The 20,590-nt window shown below is 41.3% G+C and overlaps 2 protein-coding genes across 2 annotated transcripts; one reads left to right on the top strand and one right to left on the bottom strand.

The window, feature by feature from the left end:
• Window positions 1-3,035: 3,035 nt before the first annotated feature.
• Window positions 3,036-7,623, top strand: LOC116266899 (uncharacterized). Its single transcript, XM_031648358.2, has 7 exons — window positions 3,036-3,308; window positions 4,081-4,150; window positions 4,297-4,355; window positions 4,434-4,526; window positions 4,626-4,750; window positions 6,637-6,694; window positions 6,780-7,623. Exons 2-7 carry the CDS (start codon window positions 4,081-4,083, stop codon window positions 6,963-6,965), a joined length of 591 nt encoding a protein of 196 aa, XP_031504218.1. The 5' UTR covers window positions 3,036-3,308; the 3' UTR covers window positions 6,966-7,623.
• A 2,057-nt stretch (window positions 7,624-9,680) lies between these two features.
• On the bottom strand, window positions 9,681-19,129 carry LOC116266779 (uncharacterized). Its single transcript, XM_031648134.2, has 4 exons — window positions 18,922-19,129; window positions 13,532-14,038; window positions 10,286-10,432; window positions 9,681-9,968 (listed from the first exon to the last, which is right to left on the bottom strand). Exons 1-4 carry the CDS (start codon window positions 19,021-19,023, stop codon window positions 9,849-9,851), a joined length of 876 nt encoding a protein of 291 aa, XP_031503994.1. The 5' UTR covers window positions 19,024-19,129; the 3' UTR covers window positions 9,681-9,848.
• Window positions 19,130-20,590: the final 1,461 nt, after the last annotated feature.

Here is a 20,590-nt window from a genome sequence, read left to right as displayed (position 1 = left end):
AGGTGTGACGACGAGGATGAACCCGACCTTGTTTGTTCTAGAATTCGAGCATTTTATCCAATGTTTCTTGAGGGATTGGCTGTAGACTCACAAGTGAAAGAAAGCGACAAGGTTTATCTGCCTTGGGATGTTTTTAAGTTTTTTGAAGGCTGTAAACAGCTAGGAGTGTAGAACGAGCAACCCTGAGTTTGAGCTCGGCCAGCTCAAGTTCATCTCGAGGTATATATTGCTCGATTTGAGCTGGAGTCAAGCTTGAGCTCAGATTCTGTAGTTGCTAAAGGTCATGCCACTTGATTCGTATATATATATTTTCAAATGAAAATGAAAACCATAAAAAAGGTGTTAAATTTTATAAAAAAGTACCGACCATGCCCTGAAGATTAATAAACAGAGAATACATGAGACAAATTGAGTTTAAATGAGTCGAGTTTATGTAATTCAAAGTCGATTCATTTATAACTCGAGTTTTGCTCGATCTCGACTCATCTAATCGAGTTAGACTCAAGTTTACATGGACGAGTTTGAGTCAAACACCGATTTGGATCGGCCCGTTGTCCATCCCTATCTACAACGCCAATGGTTGCTTCGAGGGCGGTGGCTAACTTGCAGTTTTAGAGGTGTTCTTTAGCACTTTGGTGAAGTTCACCTAGACTAGACCTTACTTTTGCGTTTACATTAGTTTTTTTTGGTATGTGGTTATGTATATTTGAAGCATATGGCGTTTTGCTTAACTTAGCTTCAATTGCCTTCACATGTTTTTAAACAATGCCTAATTTGATTGGGCAAATGTTATGTACCATTGGTTTGGTCAGGCCAAATTGAGATGAAAGCCTTGCTTGCGGTCTAGTGAGCAATCTCTCATCTTATAGATAACAAAGCTAAGCTTCATTTTTGAAGTCAAATTGGATATTAATTTGAAAAATCTTAATTGCCCCAACTATAATCATCCTGATATCTATTATCCATCACTGTTTATGTAAACGCAAGTCTGGTTGGTTGCAGTCTTCCAAACAAGAACCCAATCTTCGAACTTGAAAAGTTTTGCAAGATCCAACTGAATCTTGCCGAGAGAAAAACTTAAGAAGGAACCTGTGCAGGAATTACATATGGGATTTTGTGTTGTATCATTTTTCAAATTGCTTTTTTCCCATGCTTGGTGACAAAAGCACTACGTTAGTTTTGCAGGGTGTTGTTTGCGGGATGAGAGTAAGTTCAAAAAACACTGCATTCTATTTTTTTTTCATCAATCTGTGTGACAGATTTCTTTATACCTAAATTTTGTTAGTGGTGCATTAATTTGATGTACGTTTTACTTATATCACACCCTTACCTCCTCTAAAAGAAAACATTTAGAAATACCTTTTCAGATTCATCACATATATACTTTTCCACGAAAGTGGATGGAGCTGCACGCTCCATTTTTTTTCGTAAAATATTGTTTTTACTGTACATTTAAAAAAAAACATTTAAAAAATTTGTTCAAAACTTTTAGGACCATCAAAAGGCCCCTAACAAATTATTCAAATCTAATTGTACTGAATACAACTATATCTTATTAGCCATAGACAACTAGGTTCTTCCTGTTTTCTTATTTTTTTTAGAAGTAGCTTTGCATGCATCTGTCATTTTGTTAAAACTAACTTTATGTTAGTTTTTGACAAGGTAAAACCAAAGGTTAGAATTACATGACAATGACAAAAATATACTCAAGTTCAAAAAGCATCCAAGATTTTATGCGTTATCAGATTTGGATGTCCATCAAAATCAGACATCCCTAGATTCAATAAGAAAAATCCCATACCTAATCGCCTGTTTGATGTCGTTCCATACTTTCCCAGCATTCTTGTGCTATGCGTGTTCCGCGGCATTGTTGCCGTTCTTGGCCTTAATTGTATCTACTTTTTCGGATATTTACATAGTTTTGATTTCAATATAAATAAAAAAAGTTATATCAGAATTCGAATCTGAAACCAGATTTCACAATCCAAGGATGATCACAATCTAATTTTTATATTCATATCTGAATTTTGAACCAAAACTGACCGATTTTGAAAATGTAAGAGCACCAATTTTGAAAATGTAAGAGCATTGGATATATTTAAGGCCAAGTCCGATCCCAATCGGCATCTGATTGGATGTTAATCCGATTTCTTAATCAAATATTTTTTTTTTTTCATATATGATTTTTTCAAAATGGTTTCAATCAGATATCTGAACCAATCATATATGACTTAAAGCTTCCAAACATTTATTATCATGTATCTTTTTGGAGGAATTTTTATACACATTTCATTTTCACATTTGTTTGATTTCATAGAACTTGGAATCAGTACTAAAATTCCATAATAGCTCCAAAACTACTTATACTTAATTGCTGTATTTGTTTGTAATTGAAACTTTCCACTAAATTTGAACTAAACCAAATTCCATTTATTCAAATGGGCCCCAATGAGTGGGAGAGCTTCATGTGGGCTTTCCCTATTGACGAATAGGGTTGACCCATGACACTTAGGGCTGGGCAGCCTCGCCTAACAGGATCCGACCAAAGTCAGGCATGGGCCGGTCTAAGCTCGACTCCATGGTGCCTTTTTTTCTGGGTCCGGGCCCAAACCCAAGTCAAGCCGAATACCGAGTAGCCAATGGTTGTCCGGCTAGATGCCCAGACTAATCGATGGTCCTAATTTTATTGAAAGTAGGTCAACCATTACGTAATATCTAATACTAGATAGAGGGAGAAGTTTCACTCTCTTTCCTCTTAACCTTAACATATAACCTCACCAATGTTAATCAAACAAACTCACACTACACCAATTTTTTTGTATGTTTTGATAACATAAAAATAATCTTAAGTAACGGTTCAAGAGAGAAGAAACCAAATTTAACCTTTCCTGAACTGATAATTTGCATTTCCATTGGTACATGTCCGAATTATGAAGAAATGATACGGGTGTTTCTGAAAATTTGACTAAAATTAGGGCCCCCGCTTCACCAGTGGCCCTATAAAATGCCACCAGGACGGGACAAAATTTATGCGTCGTCATCCTCATCGGTGGCTTGTTGGAAAGCCGTTTCTTCCCACCCTCTACCTCTCAGATTTCGTCCTTCTCTCCCCTTGTTCGCCTCTACCTCTCAGATTTCGTCCTCCCTGAGAAACCCTAATTTTGTTCCGCCTCCTCCATCTTCTCCTGCTTGTGAGGAGAAAGATTCATACAGGATTTGGCGGTTTTTCTTCCCTAGGGTCCTTCTTTATCTGACATAGTCATTTCTTGTCGAGTGAATCTTTGGGCGTATACAGATTTTGGAGATCGGTGAGTCAATTGGCTTTCGATTCTATATTTTTTCCCTAGAGCCTCATTTGATGCTTGCGTGGTCGATTTGTTGGGTTTTGCGGATGAGTTTCGTTGTTCGATGGGTTCTTATTTGTGATTAGGGTTTGTATCTTGAATTAGTTTTGATAGAGACTGGTGATGGAGCTTTCTTTTTTCTTTTTGTTGCATCCGTTTGTGGGCGTCGATGTGAATGCGTGTAATCCCTTTTAGATCTGCTCGCCTTTAATGTTCGATTTTTAGGGTTCGGCTGGTGGCCGTCTAAGGAAGGAGTCGTATGATATAATCGTTTTTAAGTGTGTGTGTGTGTGTGTTTTTTTTTTTTTTTGTGTGAATGACTTTTAGACGATGGATGATTAGTTGGGTAATTGCGGTAGCATTTTTTGAGATTTCTTTCGTTTAATTACCTTCTAAGTCCGTATTTTTCAAATGTTCTCTGTCTGTTTTGAGTTTTTTTTTGGGCTTTCATCACCTGCCGCATTTAATTTATATGCTTGTGCTTTTTTGAGGCGTAGTTTAAGCAATAACTTTGTTCAAATGGGTAGGGTTGGGGGGAGGGGTCAGAGCAAGAGAGTTGTAATCGTCAATAAAGGGGGCATGAACTGTTGCAATCCCATTGAGGCTTATCAAGGGTTTTCCCAATGCATTTATTCTTGTGTTTTACATTGGCCATTTTCTTATATCTGTGCGTTTTATTTTCCATTATTGGATTCCTATCGGTAAAATTTGATTGAACTTTATGATTCCACTGCAGATGGCAGCCAAACCAGCACTGACAAACGAAGCTATTGCTCTCACCGAGAAGAAGATAGATATGACCCTAGGTAAATTTCTTCTGGCCGTGGGGGAAATTATTGCGTCAATTTTGCTCTAGTTGCATTGTTTCATTTTCCGGATAGGTTGCCATATATATTTTCGATTAGATAGCTCATGAACAAATCTTGAAGCTTGTGCTCGACTGTTGGTGTAGATGACATTATTAAGATGTCCAAGAAACCTGTTTCAAAGGGAAAGAATGCGAGGATAGCAGTAAGTGAATTTTTATGGTGCTTAGTTTCTTTACCTCAGTGATCGCAGGTTTTAATTCATTTGGAGTTTGTGTAACAGAATAAGAACAGAGGTTTCATAAACAACGGCACTTCCCAAACACGTGCTTCAAACCTTAAACGATTTGCTGATTCGAGGTCAACCCTTCGGCAGGTGACCTGTCATGACTTTAAGTCTAATCCATGTTGGTTCTCCTTATGGGTATCTCTGTAAATTTTCTAATGCTTGCTATCTCCCTCTTCTCCTATACAGGGTGTTCTTGCTCAGAGGAGATCTAATTTTAAAGCTGACACTCAATTCCCCTTAGCAGTAGAAGCTGCTCGAAAAGTCGCAAATGAACCCGTGCGAATGAGGGTGCCGAACTGGCGCAGGACAAGGTATTGGTTTCTTCCATGGCTAGCAGAATGGGAATGGCTTGCTTCTTCTACCTGGTTTTACTTCTCTTTGGTATTCGTTCACCTGATGCTAGTCCTGGCTTCTTTAATCACAGGTAACTGAGGTCTTCCACATCTATAAATGACGTCCTTCCTTTGCATGAGGCATCTGTTGTGAAAGAAGTTCTGCATAATTGTTGGTCAATCTGTTGGTTGATATGTTTGCAACGTGTGGTATCAGCTAGTGTCACACATGATAGAATGATGAGGGATTTGGAAGTGGTGAAAGTTATGGGCATATTCTAAATCAGAGGGCCTTGGTTTTTCTTTCTCATCATGAAAATGGGTTTGCACTTCCTTTCAGTTGGAACCCTGCTGCTGGTCTACATGCATCTGCTTAGGTGTCAAACAGTACCTCCTTTCTTCATGCCTCTCTCTATCTAGGTTCTAGATAGATCCTGGATATGGGTACTAGTTGGATACAATTGAAAGTTATCAAGCACAGGTGGTCTATCACATGAAATTTATAACCGTTTGCAGGAAGCTTGCCTAATGTATAAGGTGGCACCACTATGCACAATTCCCTCATGGTCCTTGTTATGTTTTTGTTGCAAATGAAGTATTATTTCAACTTATTATGTGAGCGAAGCACTGCACAATCTTCTGAGGGAAGGTGCAAACTTAGGAATTTGGTATGGCGTCCTCTTCTGACCATAGCTGGTAAGGACCACTCTTCCTAGCAAGATGGTGTGAAGAAGCTTTCTGAGCTTTTGACATGAAGATAGCTATAATTGATGCATTCCCCTCTCACTTGGCCTGTAGCCGCTGGCATCTTTTGTTGTTTTGAAGAAAATTTTATAATTTTGACCTTGTTGGTGGATAAAGTCGAGGTGTTATGTCCAGTGAAGGGATATTCTAGCCTGTGGAGATTGGCATTGTTGGGGGTGTTCTGGGAGCGCTGCGTAGACGCCTGTGGACAGGAGGAGAATTCAGTTTTTAATGGCTCTTGTTGGTTTGTTCTGCTCAAATTGCTTGCTTTTCTGCTGCTGATTGGTTTTCTCTGGACTTATTACTAGAAGTGTCCTGTGGAAAAATGGAGGTTAGAACAGCAAAATTTACAAAATTGTTGCCTCATGGATTTTGTCCAAGCAGCAAATCATCTAAACATCGGTCTGTCATGATCCCGTTCATGATGAGTTGAATTTTGGAGGTCAACCATGTTGAAGGCCTTGGTAATCGTGATGCTTCACATGGAACTTCTTCCAGGGAACCATGATGGACCGAACATGTTCTTGCATAGAAGTTTGCAGTTCCGAAGAGGGAGCTGACAAATTACATATCTTGCGTCAATCTACCAGGGGGTTGTTCTATTATTTCTTCTTATCCATGCTTTAAGTTAGGTATAAAGATGTCGGGATGCAATTGTCAAACAGGAGTCTCCCCGCCTGCGAAACTTTGATTTTGACAGTTGGCTGGTAATTGGTATCTCTGTGCCAAAAAGATACGGCTTCTATTTTCCTGTGTTTTAAGAGTAGCTGGGTACAAGTATTCTCTCCTTGCTACGTGGATATATAAAACAAATCACTTGGAGGAGGCTGGTTACAAGACCTAGCGATCATGGTTTGCTTCACGAGACTTTGCTCTTGATCGTACTATCAACTCTAAAATGTGATGCAACGCTCAGCGTCTCCTATCTGGATTATGGTCCCTTTTGTTTCCTGTACATTAGTTGTAAGTTTTCAGATTATTTTCTTTGTTATGGTAAGTGACCGAATTGGATTCTCTTTTGCTTGTCGGATTGGTCAGTGTCTGCATTCTCGGTAGAACAGAAAGGAAATAATTATACGTTGCCTCCTTTGTTCTAGTGATGATGGTTTCTTTGTGTGCAGACAAATGCCAGCTGCCCAGATGAAGGTTGGACAAGTCTCTTCTGCTTATCCTGCAAAGGTAAATTAAAAGCGTGTAAAGCCTCTGCGTATGGGTTTAAGACCTCTCCTTACCAAATGCGAGCGGTGACATGGCGTGTATGCAGGTGGTGAAGCCGTCAAGTGTTTCAAAGGGGAGGCCTCAGACACTGGACTCGTTGTTTGCGAACATGAAGGAGCAGAGACTAATAAAAGCTAGGGTCAGGGCTCTGAATGGCCAAGCAGGCAGGAGACGCGTCCGTGTTCCTTCCAACAACTATGTTGCTAATAACCGCGGCAGGCCAACCCAGTGAAAACTTCGATGGTTTAGAAAAACATTCAGGGCCTTAGATTGGCAGGTCGTTAGGGGTTGAATTTTGGCAATCCTGATGAATTGTCGAGGTTTTTTTCATGCTCAACGTCTTGTTGACGTTTGCTACATGCGGAATTGGGAGGCGGTCAGCTGTGGGAAAGGCTTATCGTGTGATCTGGTCACGTAGAGCTCACTAAATCAGGCACAATCTACAATTTGCAGTTTTCTTTTCCCTCGGAGGTTGTTAATGTGTGGTGTGTTGTAAAAAAAAAAAAACGATACTTGCCTTTTTGCTGTGTAGTCCATTTGTCGATGAGAACTGTTTATGGGAGAATGGCTTGCTTAAGGTGGGGAGGGGAAGTGGTTGGAGTTTCGCTGGGTTTCTCTACCTCGTTTTGATTTTCATAATGTCTCATTTTCCGAAGCACTTGACGTCATCTGAGGGACTTGGATTTGGGGTGGGGGCTTGACGTTTTCCCTACCCTGTTTGAATTTCCAAGAGGGTCTTGGGGGAGAGGGATTCTCCTTTCACGCTAAGTTGGACCATTTGTATATATGGGAAGGGATAGTTTCTCCTGATTGGCAAACGTCTTACATGGATTTCCCTGCCTTCTGATGGTAATAAAGTCTGACTAGTTTTCTTTGCTTGGCATGCCCTACACGAGGAGGCTAACTAGCTTTTCTGTGTCTGTATGTTTCCCAGCTTCCGTACATTTATCTGTTGCTTGTTCAATTGTCGTGTTTTCAAGATTTTCCCAGGAACGCTATGTGTCTGCGCTCGGCCGTCTTCGTTGTGATCAAAGTGTTAAAGTGCCGTCGTGCTTCGTCTGTTATGCCTTCGCATCCTAGTAACATGACTGAAGAATGATGACTTTTGCTGCATCAGCTGAAACAAATTGGGAATGAAGAATCTATGGCATGCCGAGGTCTTGATGAGGGATACAAAGCATACGAAGGCTAAGGAGTCCGCTGGTGAGTCGGCCTTGGCCCGTCTTCTCATTTAGAAGGAAAATGGGATTTCCTTTTTCGGTCCTTCAAAGACATGTCCATCCTGACGCTATGTTTGGATGGGGTCAAAGAGTGGAGAAAGGAATGGATGGAGGGAATAGGAAAGGGAAGGGAAAAGAGAAGAGCTTAGGATTATGGTCCGCTGGTGAGTCGGCCCTGGCCCCTGTCTTCTAATTTAGAAGGAAAATGGGATTTCCTTTTTCGGTCCTTACATGTCCATCCTGACGGTTTGGATGGGGGGAAAGAGAGGAGAAAGGAATGGATGGAGGGAATAGGAAAGGGAGGGAATGGGAAGGGAAAAGGAAAAAGAGAAGAAAGTAAATGAAAACAATGTTCATTCATTTCCCTCCCAATCTCTTTATTTTTTTTGAGGGATTGGAATTATATTAAAAAAATCCTCACCAAAACACACCTATTAGCTTTCATTTCCTTTCCCTCGATATTAATTAGCACAGAAAGCAGGGCAGGGCACCGGGCCGGGCCGCCAGTGGGGGCCCGGGACCTAGCCCTGTATGGGCTGGGTTCGGGCCGAGGAAAATTAGGCTCGGGCCAGGCCCGAGCCAGATGGACTGGCCCGGGTCAGCCCGAGCCCGGCCTATTAAGAGGCAACCCTCGAGTTGCCACCACGCCAGTCGCCCCCAACCTTTTACATCTCTACCTCTCCACCACAGGTAACCTCCCGTTGCCTCTCCACGACAAGTAACCATCTCTCTCTCTCTCTCTCTCTCTCTCTCTCTCTCTCTCTCTCTCTCTCTCTTTGCTGTTCGTCTGCCATGAACGAGCAGTCATTTTTGTGCAGTGAAGGTGAAGGAGTGATTTTGGAAGAGTGAAGGCTTTCCGTGTGGGCCTATGAGAGAAGGAGAGGCAGTCCTCTCCTTTTCATTGGTGATTTTAGAATCTCTGCAATCAGCTCGTTCTCCTTTCCCATTTATCGATTCCTTCATTTTCCTCTATTTTATGTGGTTCTTCTTTCTACTGCTTCTTCTTGCCCCCCATAGATCCTTGGAAATTTGCTGAAGGCTCTCTTTCATATTTCCATTTCCCACTTCTCGTTTTCCGACCTAGCACCCAGCAATAGAAAAGATGGTGGTGGAGAAGCCAATGAAGAAGAAGGAGAAGACAAAGGCAGTGGTGGAAAAGGACAAGGCGGAGAAGCGCCTTACCACCGGGCCGGGCCAGGTTGGGCCCGGGCCCGGGTTTCAGGCATCGGGTGCCCGGGCCACATTTTCAAGCTCGTCGGGCCGATTTGGACCCGGTTTTACTGCCCACCCCTAACAGAAAGGTTTTCTCTCCATTCCTTTCTCTCCATCCCTCCAAGGTGCCGCAAAGAGTATGAAAGTGGTGGCATAGAAGACAATAACATTGCCAAAAATTAACGAAACAGAAGATTGCTGAGAATCAAAGGGAAGTAGTGCATCTTGAGTTATGCAATACTTGGTTGAGATTTTAGATTGTAAACTTCTTTGTTCGAGAAGTCGAAACTAGAAAACTACCGAGGCAAAAAGGGCACAGAATAGTCTATTAACGACAACTACTAAGGCCAGAAAGAGAGAAAGAGCGACAGAGAGAGTGAGATTATTTGAAAAAAAAAAAAACTAGGGGTAGGGTATACTGTTTATCTCGTCCACGTCCCAAGGAGGCTTCAGCCTCTCCTTCACACCACACACACACACACACACAGAGAGAGAGAGACAGAGAGAGAGAAAACTTGAGTGGAAGGTCTCATCAGATTTCAGCTTCCGCTTTATTAGAACCTTATTTACAATACCGGTTCAAATCCATGAACTGAATCTGAACCATCCGAGAGACCGCTACAAAGATTCTAGAGATAGATCTTCTAGTTCAAGGCGGTAGACAAGAGCAATAGGCGATGATTCTAAGTAGACTTGGTCCCGGAGGCAGACGAAGATGCCTTTGACGACTCCGAGTCCTCTGTCTTTGCAAATCGTCCTCGAATTCTTGGCTGACTATCCGCTAGAGCTTTCCTGCAAGCATACTAGAAAGACATACATACTTTTCAGCACACTTTATTGACGACTATCAAGGCTACTGAAGGGAAGGACAGTTGTTGATTTGATGTCTAAAAACCTTATTTTGAGCAATAAAGAAACCAACATAAGTTCCCTAAGAAGTTTGCAAATCAAAATGTGTGCATTTACAAAGTGATTGTTCCAGCCAAAGCAGAAGAACAAGAAGGTTGCTAAAATGGGGACGGATAAAATTTTACTACTTTTCAAATGCGAAAATATATCACACATTAGATTAGTGTTGGTAAAACAGACTATTTATGTATCCAACACGTAAAAAGATTACCTTGATCTTTCGGTTGAAGTTCCTCTTTGTCTTCTTATTTCTGTACCTATGGAGCCGCTGTTTACGTTCCTCGATCGTATAATTGCCAATTGTCAGTGGCCGCTCGCATGGTGCAGAAAGAAGCCCTGCCTTACCATTTCCAAGTGTCTGTCATAAAAACTCAAAATCAATGATCGCCAAGATCCTGTGGAATATGCCAGACATCTAAAGATCTTTTAGTAAACATGCTATTGCAAAGCTAGAACAGAATGTTCGTTGAACACAAATTTCTCCGCAGCAGTGTCAAGCCAATGGATTTTTATTTAGTATCCACTAATGCCAGTTCTAAAAAACAGCTTCCTTGTGCATCTAATGCTTCAAATATGACAAAAAAAAGCCTTCCTTTTAGGGGTTTATTTTCATGGCAGAATCAAAGGCTGCTTTGATTTGTTTAGAACATGAAACACCAAGAATTTCCTTATAAAATAAAGTGGATAAAGCTTCTAAAGTTACTCTACATGCATCTGTATGCAAACCAGTAGCATAGTCTCCCTGATCTTGCATTGAAATAAAGAAAGCAATGGAGGAACTTCTTGGAAACTTTCTTTAGTGCAGCATGGCAGATGAAGATGTGACTGTGATTTGATAAAACTGATACCTGAACAGATGCATGCACACCTCCAGGTACCCATGTCATTGTGTGTGTGTGTAATCTCGGAAAAGAAGCTTAAACTCTTGAAATCTGCAAACATACCGTGCATGTCCAGGAGATGAGGACCAACTAGTAAAATATGCCAAGAAAAAGATATTCTGTTTTTCCACTCTGGGCATGTGCAAGCTTTGCACTTTCCATCTCTTCCACTTGAGGTATACTTGTTTACTCCTCAAGGCTAGGGAAGCATACTGTGACTGTTTGTCACTTAGTCACCATCTTGATCAGGAATCACAAATTTAAATGGTTCCAATTTTCATTCCAAGTACTTCAGAACTAGACCTGGGCTAACTTTTTCATTTATCTAGTCTGTAAATCTTGTGATGACAAATGACAGAAAATTGAAACTGCGAAAAAGAAATTGTGCCCGTGGTGTTATCAAGATTCACATGGGAGCCATGCCCTTTTCTTGGTACTCAAGTAGCTCCATCACTAAATAGCATTTAATGTGACATCGCTTATTGGAAGCAGCATTATGTCAACTATTTGGTAGTGGGAAAGCATATACGAAATTCTTCAACTCTAACCATAAGAGGAAAAGGAAGAAACCCTTTGTGCTGCTGTCCACATCATTTGAGGCTTGAAATGAGAAAAGACCTCAAGGAAAAAGGAATGCACACTGTGAAATAGGAACACATGTATCACTATCAAAATGCTATGGCAACATAATTTTCCACTTCCAGTATTTGAAAAAGATGAGTGGATGAAAGATTGGTTCTATTCTGTGTTAGTGATACTGGTCCACCCGCCTAATCTTGTTCCAGCTTTTTGTCAGTGATTCCTTCATCCCTTCCCAACTTGTTTCATCTTCTTTCTGTTAGTGATTCTTTTCCATCTTGTCCAACCTTATTCCTCTTTTGCATCCATAAACATAATATAGTATAGAGCATGTACGAACATAATTTTTTCTCTTAAACAGTTATATTATTTAAAAGTTCTTTTTCCTTCTCATTTCTTTTTTCTAAGGTAGAAGTAGCTAAATTTGTAGCTTTCTAAAAATATGATGCATTATTTTCATTTGCAGTAACTGTAAGCAAATATTCTACAGAACATCAGAAGCCCACACTACAATTTTGTTGTTATAAATAAACATGACTATACTTCCAAAAAAAAAAAAAAGGATTCTTCCAAAAGGTTTTGCCCTTGTTGATGCATGTAAAGAGAACGAAAAAAAGCTATATTGCAAACCAGACAATTGTGACCAATAAAAGGCACATACAAGCAACTGAACTCATCTAACAGGATAGGCATTTGGATGTATATAAATAAAATTTGGATTTATATAAAATAACTTTGTCATCGAAGACTTGAATGACAAAGATAACGGATAAGATCTGTAAACACCCATAGCAGAACAAAAAATGGAAACACAGGAGAACAAGTAAAAATGATGTATGCACCAAATCATGCATGGTGACAATTGGATAGTGTAGGACCCTAACCATAGGAAACTTCAGAGGAAAAGTCATATTTAAACAATCGGAAGAGCGGAGAGGATCACCAGTCCCCTAAAGAATCTTCTTGGGAATGAAGTCAAATTTTAGCTAACGATAGTAAAAGGCCTAAAAGAAAAAGAAAAGGACCATCTGCAGACATGCTAATCAGTTCTTAACATCAGACAGTATGCGTAACAGGCTACCATGCTAATGGGATGTGAGAATAACATTACAAACATTTTTTTATATTGAAAGAAAAGTGAAAGATTCCTCACACAAACTCCCGAACGACCAAAGGGGAATTAGCTAGCACATACTGCCATAATCCTATTAAACAGGAAAGGCGTTCATACTGTTTAGTGTGGTTCCATATCTAAGAACGATCAGAACACAGAAAATGTGCAACTATTGAAACCTGAAATTGATTGGTAGTGGGAACCACGGCTGAGTGATTTCCGCCTGACTTTAATCAGACATGAGTAATCATGAAGACAAACTTCATTGGCCCTCTCACACGAAATTCTTGTTCGAAATGCCTAATAGCACAGTAGTTATCCCTCCAAAGAGGGTAGAGAAAAAGGGACCAATTTGTCAATGGTTTTGTAAGAAAAGATTTGAGTTGCAAAATCTTTGAGATTGGTGTAAACAGAAGCTGGAGTTCATTTTTTAAGAATGTTATGAAATTGAGCATTTCTGAGCAAGACGTTTGTCGCTGGGGCAACCCGAACTTCCGGTTCAGACAAGTTCTTAGGTTGTCTAGGCCATCGTTCATACCACCAAAAGTTGGGAGGACAAAACAACAAAACTGAATTCAAATCCACGCAAAATTATGTTCTAAAAAATAATGGGATTCCAACGATCTTGGAGTACCAAAATCTGGGCAATACGGCTACTCGTATTAAGAAATTCTATTTGTGAGCTTCTGCCAGGGACAAGCTAAAGAACACAAACTACAAAACAAGTGCGTACATCAAACATCAAACATCAAACAATTCACTCCCCTTTCTTTGACTTCTAAAAAATCCAGTTTCCTTCTAAAAAATCTCAGAACTGAATAAGAAAAAAATGAAGCCGGAAACTGCAACACCTATCACTTCAAGCAAAATGTCAAATTCTCACCTGAATATCTCCCTCGCTGAAAGCCCTCCTCATTCCAAACGCATCCTCCAAATTGAGCCGCTGAAAATCGAGAAAAGCCGGTCGCATCGGCCCTGCATTGTTCACCCATTCCATGGAGGTCAAGCACCCGGAGCTCACGCTCTTCTGCAAGTTAGTGGCCGCCTCGTCATCCTCCGCGTCGAGCGCCGGGATTTTCGTCTCCGGGATCGTGGGCTGCGGGATCACCAGGAAGTCCTCGTCGATCGCCGACTTCTCGATAAGGTCCTTCTTGACCTCGTAGAAGGCATCGGCCATGAGGGGTCCGTCGCCATGGATGGGCTCCAGCTGGGTGGCGACGACCTCCAGGGCCTGGCTAGCAAGGACGTCATCTGCGGGGTCGCCGGAGATGAGGGAGATGGCGGCAGTGGTGACGGGGTCGAGGGGCAGAGTCGACTCCTCTATGATGGGCTCGGGCGCCTTGAACAGGTCCCCTTCATCGCCAAGATCGTACTCGAATATGGTGGAAATCTAAACAAATAACAACAATCATCAACACCAACAAAAATTCAGTAAGAGATCTCCGCGGGAAAGAGAGAGAGATGCCTAAACGACCATGGCGAAAATCCTCTTGGAAATCTTCTGGACTCTCCTAGAGCTTGTTCCTCGAAGGTGTTGTTTGATGTTTGAAAATTATATATATGATTTATCTTTTAACAGCGCTTTGACGCTTTGGCAATTCAGCTTTTAGGAACAGCTTTGATAGCAGACATAGTATTTGTTTACAATGACCTCTTTAACAGTGTAACACTCGGCCACGGAAGCTCTTCAAACCTATAAAACTTCTGCAGTTATAAACATCAAAGGTTGTGTTTTAGTTTTACTCTTATAACGTGGACAGAGTTTTTGAAGCGTTTTATTGCCCACAAATGTATGCTCGTTTTATGTGGACAAAGGGAACGACAGAGGCTAAATTTTCAAGGACGTGAAGATTAACCAGATAGTGGATTCAACCTTTCTGTTGCAGCGTCTAGTGTTGGTCGAACTCGATGAGATAAACATATAAAATGTAAATTACGAACCTACTTGGGCACAAGTGGAAAATGGAAATGTTCAAGCCCATAACAAACCCATTCAAACCGTTGAGAGAAGTGACAAACTTATTCTGCTGTCTTGTAAATTTTCAATTTTTCATTCAACAAATGCCAAAAAAACGAATAGTGCTAGACTTGACTACCAGCAAACTTCTCATCTCACTGTTAACCAAATGGGCCAGAATAGACACAGTTTTAGAGAGAGAGAGAGAGAGAGAGAGAGAGAGAGAGAGCGCATCACAGAGATGAACTTGCATATAAAAAAAAAGCTTTAGTGGGCATCATGAATGGCGAACAAACATGCAAAAAAAGAAAAGAAAGAAGAAGACGGCAACGATATTTGGCAAAGTGACCTTCGAGGGTGATGAGTGCATGGGAATGATCCAAGAGACCGTATTCTGCAGGCAAATCTATCACTTTTGCACAGCTAATCAACACTGGCCCCTCCACTTGTCTTTTATCTTTTAAGGGAGTGGAAGAGACCTACCACCCCTAGAGAGCCAAAGCTCCCACCAACTCCTTGTCCTTAAAGGTACATTGCTTACTTTATGCTATGCTTTAAGTTGCACATCATTACCTTTTTTACAATACAAGAGGTTGATACATTGAACACTCAAATGAAAACTAGCTCTCTACCAGCTCACACCCTAAGTCATTGGGCCAACCCCCTGAAGACCCACACTGCCTTCTCTTACTTCATCCTACAACTACACTGCAGCTGGAAAGGGACCAAACAGTTGGGGCTGCCATCTGCCATGCCCTCATCTCTTCTGTCCCTTTCATTTTATTTTTATAATATGTATTTTTGCCTCGAACTCAGAGACTCGATACCATTAACAACTTTCTACTATCTCCACAACCAAGTTCATTGAATGCATCATCCAACAACGACAAGCTCATTTACCAGAGGCCTGACACTACTGAACAGCAGAAATAAACACCATCAAATTTCTCTCTTTATGTATCACAGCATCTAACATACATTTTACCAAGCCTCCAGTCACAGAGGTGAAGGAAAACTTACAGCCAGTTATACACACATCTTTTTTCTCACAATTGTTGAGGTTGATGTAAAAAAGTTGGTAATTAAATGCATGCTTTCTCACTTTATGGTCGATCAAAAGCATAATTACTGTCCAGTTTTAACATTTTCGTTTTCCGTTCTTTTAATTGTGCATTAGGCAGACAGTCTAAGATGCACGCTACAACTCTAGATCTTGAACTCAACCTCCTTTTAACTTATCGTCATTAGGACTGCATCTTAACCAGGGTATAAAGAGTCCCTGTTGCTTAAAGTGAATCAGCTTTAGGTTTACATGTAAAGAACACAGGTAGATTTAAGAAGAGTGTAAAATTTGGCGTATTCATGTTTTTATTTTTGAACAAGCTTTTCACACTTTAACTACAAAAGTGATCGCTAAACAGGAACTCTGAATCTGAATAAACAAGGGAAAAAGAAAGCATGTTTTGGACTCTTAACACATACAAACAAATGTCTATTATATGATCATGAAGTTGAATTATTAAAAACAGGCAACTGTTTGTCCAAAGAACTCTACAGTACGTGAATTGTAAATGCATCTGCTGTTTCTTATATAATGCCAAACAAGCACAATCAAAAGTAAGCTACATGGCCTAAAATGTAGCAACTGCCCCCAGTGAACAAAATTCCATTCACTCTATGGCCTACTATTATGGGAAATGACGCCGTTTGGCACGTGCTTTTCTCAGCACCATTGCAGCCCTTTCTTTAGAGCTTTCTGCCACCTTTTTCTTTTGTCTTGGTGGCCCCTTTTCCATGTCTACCTTTCTTTGTCCGTGATTCCACTTTCTTTTCCATTACTAATTAAAAGCTAATCAAATCCGAACATAAATGGCAAAACATGATCTTCTATTCTTGGAGAGCAAGGCTTGATAATGGCAGTTCCGCAGCAAAACTTATGTCTGCTTCTTTGGCAAAAACCCTAACAGATAAAGAAATTCAGTTTCCTGCAGAGTTTTGATATGACAAGCACGTACAGATATGTATGTTTTTCTGGTTTTTATTTTCCTGAAATAAACTGGATGCCAGGTTAATCCTATAAAACTACCATGGGAGAAAAGATGGTAACAGAGTAGAAGAAGATGATGAGGCACGTAAAACAAGGGGTGAACAGAGGGAGCCAGTTGGGCCTCTGTGCTCGGAGGAGCAGAGCATTATTACTCAGTATTCAATAATGGGGAGAAAGATTAGTAGTCCCAGTTCTTCACTCCCCAACAAATTCTAAAGAAACGTTAAGTCCCCACATGATGCTTGCAGGGTTTGTCATGCTTTTTCCTGGTCATCGCCATTAATTGGTCCTTGGAATCTTTCATCTTTGTCCTCACCTAGTACACCTTCCTCTTTTCAGGAATCAAAGAACAGGAGAACCAAACGTGGTTCATGCCACTCTCCCAAACAAAAGCACTAATCTGAAGATCAAATTAGCTCAACTTGGGACCTGCCTTTGTCCTAAAGGATCGATGACAGTCAGGCCATGCATGTAAACTCCCTCCTTAAGGCGGCAATCAAAAAAGTTTTTACGCTCTGCTCTCTAAAAGTAGAGCTGCCAATATCGGTACCGACAGAGTATCAGTTTGTCGACCGAGACGCCAAAGGGTGTATGTATCGGTTAAGATATATACAGCGGCCTATTTTAAAATTTTCTTAATTTAAAGAATAATTAGAGTTTAAACAAAATTTGAAAAAAGAAAGAAAGAAAGAAAGCGACATGAGAGGGTTTTTAAGTTCGAGTTTCCTGTCCTAGAAAATTAGGCCCCGAGAAGATGCGAACAAAGAGAGGCACTACCTTCCAAAAGGTGCATGCAACCAGTAAGACCTCCTCCGAAAGAATCCACATTTTATTACATGAAATGTCGGGCAGGGCGAGAAAAACTGGAGCCCCATCACACACTTCACCCCCACGGTAAGAACGCAACTTTTCATACGAAAAAGATGAACAGTTTCCACCCGCCGTCAACGCGGAAAGCTTTTCCGAGTTCTGTCTAGTCACAAAATATCTTGCCTTCTTTTTGAAGAAATTCGTTCTCTTACTGGCATATATTGTTTAGTTTTGCAACCAAAATTGCGACGGCATAAAGTGAATCCTGATACCTTATCTCGATGCTCTATCTTCTACCAAAGTCTACCACAATGAGAACGAAAGCATTGAACAACCAACAACGCGATGTATGTAAGATCACTCAATGGTAAAGTATTAAATCCAATCTTGAAAGGGTCTTTCCTTTCATAAGTAACTCAACATTTTTCAAGATATGGCCGATCTAAGCGATATCACCAAATTGCGAAGACCAAAAAGGCCGTAAGGTCTGGCCGTCTGGGGGCAGGACTAGGTAGTGGGCACCGAGCCCACCCAAGGAAGCACCCCGTCCGAGAGTCGCCGGCCCACTTCTCCGCACTTTTCATGGGTTTTGAGTCCGCAGTTTCAGGGCTGATCGGAAGGGCGAACCCTCCGGTGTGGACAACAAAGCTGAATCGACATGTGAGATAGCAGGAACGCATCAGTCACCGTCGCGGTTAAAAAGGAGAAAGGCCATCGGTTCACCGTCTAGTAGAAAGCCTCGCCTGTTCCCACGGCCGCTCTTTGTCCTTCCACGCTCACAAACGATGGCGCAACACGCCTCTCGGTATGTGACGGGCCGGTGGTTCTCCACGTGAATCAATCTCCGTTCTCACCGGCTGTCGACGAAAGGCTACTGCCATCAAAAGGGGATAAAAAATGATGCCGCAAAAATTCCCCGGGAAGAAGTACAGGACGATGTCAGCGCAGGGCTCTAATGAAAGGGGAACGGGGAAAGCCGGAGCCGCTTGCGTTGCCGAATCGAGAAAGGGGATGGGGGCAACACCGCTGCCCACCGAAGGCCGTCGAGGTCAGTGGGGTGCCGCCCTGCCGGCGACGGTGAGAGCCGGCCCCCCTCCCCCATATCAAAATCAGCAGCGTGAAGTTTTAACTGGCGGTCCAATCGCCGCGAGAACGTAGCGGCAGAAGAGAAACTAAAAAGTAAAAACCATTCACGGGAAAGAACGATTCGATTCCACAATTATATCAATAACTGAAGAAAGGGACCCCAGAGCTGTCATGGCGGCGGTTCCGCTTCCCTTACTCAATCATTCTTGTTCCATTCTGTGTTAAATTCTGGACACTTCGGTTTCCCTTGTCTCTTAAATTAATCATATTTCATCTTAACTATATCATTTCTGAACTGACGTTCTCACTCAGTGAAAAAATCAAACGTAGAAAGAGAGAGACACGGCGAGAGAGAGAAAGAGAGAGAGAGTACCGTCGCAGTTTGGTTATGAAACCTGCACATCTCTTCGATTTGCTGGTAGTCGGTGGGGAAGCTGTGGAAGTAAGGGAGGAGGAAGCCTGGTTCTGCGTACATCGTTTCCTTCTCTCTTCTCTCACTCTCTCTCTCTAGAACTTTCTCTCTGAAGCTAACAATCCAGAACACAGCCTTCCCTCATCTCCCTTCTCTCTTCCGCACACCAATACAACACATATAAAAGGAAACGGGATGCCCAAAACGACAAACGATACGATCACTACGTCCATTTCTCAACTACAAGCAGGTCGCACACTCATGCATGGATGCATGCCAAAATGCTGAATGACCGACCTACCCCTACGCCCGTCCCTGTCCAACCACCGTACCCCGTTTGCGTGACGGTGGCCGTGGACCGATCCCCCGAAGGGGATGGGGACGTCTGGACGAACATCAGGCGTACGAGAGCCGTCCATCTCGGGAATCCGAGGGCGCAGCTTCTTCGCGCGTCCCTAGGGACCCGATGGAGTCGGTCCCCAGCATATCATACATGAGGGATGCGCTCACGCCATTTCAATTATTGGAGGGATGGACATGTCCCCGTCCTCACCACCATACCATGATATCATTGTTCATATAAAACGGAATCATCATCATCATCTTCTTCAAAAATCATGATGTGAGGAAGACGGTAAATATTTTATGACATGATATTTATGGGCGAAAGGTTTTTTTCCTTGCCCTTGCTGCCAAGCGGAACCGTTGACATCGTCCGTTCCCGACGACCGATTTTGTAATAATCAACACATGATTTGGGCAACTACGGCGCAAATATAAACTCGTACAAAGGTTTCTCATTATCAATCATCTAAAAGTTTTGATCTAATTTCAGTAAAAAGATAATTAAACTTAAATTTTAACCAAAACAACATATGCACCCGGTAGCCGTCTCACTTAAGGATGTCAATGGATCAGGTATATCCTTAATGAGTTTTTTCGAATATTCATATTTGGATTCAAATTCAAATAACAAAAAGTTATGTCCGAATCCAAAATACTATTTTACAATTCGAATTTGATTTTTATATTTATATTCGAATCCGAATCCAAAATTTGAACGAACTTATAATTTTCAAAATTTAATAGCATTAAATACATGATATTTATCTAAAAATGAATATGATCTGAATCCGTATCCAAATTCAATCAGATATTTATATATATATATATATATATATATATATATATATATATATATATATATATATATATCTGAATCTGAATCCGATCGAATGCCATTTATTAAATCCGAACCCAATCCGATTTCTTAATCGGATATTATTTTTTTTATATCTAATTTTTTCAGATCGATTCGGTCATATATCCTTCAAATCGGATATACTGACATTCCTATCACCCCTTTACTGGCAGGCTCACTAAGTCGTGCTAACATGGGTGCTACTTGACAAGGGTAGGAAAAGAGTCGCAGGGGCTTCCTTTGCCTCTTTCTTCTATCCCTGAAATAGAAAGGTAGGGAAGGCATCCCCTTGCAAGGAGATAGAGAGAGAGGGGGAGAAGTTCACTAAAGAGAGAAGGAAGAAAGGAGATCTGGACTGTCCAACCTAAAATAGGATGACTCAAACATGATGTTCCCAAAGGTCAACAAAATCTAGAGTCACCTATATAT

The sequence above is a fragment of the Nymphaea colorata genome, chromosome 13 (genome assembly GCF_008831285.2).
Source record: "Nymphaea colorata isolate Beijing-Zhang1983 chromosome 13, ASM883128v2, whole genome shotgun sequence".
Taxonomy (NCBI): domain Eukaryota; kingdom Viridiplantae; phylum Streptophyta; class Magnoliopsida; order Nymphaeales; family Nymphaeaceae; genus Nymphaea; species Nymphaea colorata.
The sequence above is the reverse complement of the archived record's forward strand: the minus strand, read 5'-3'. Positions and strand labels throughout refer to the sequence as shown.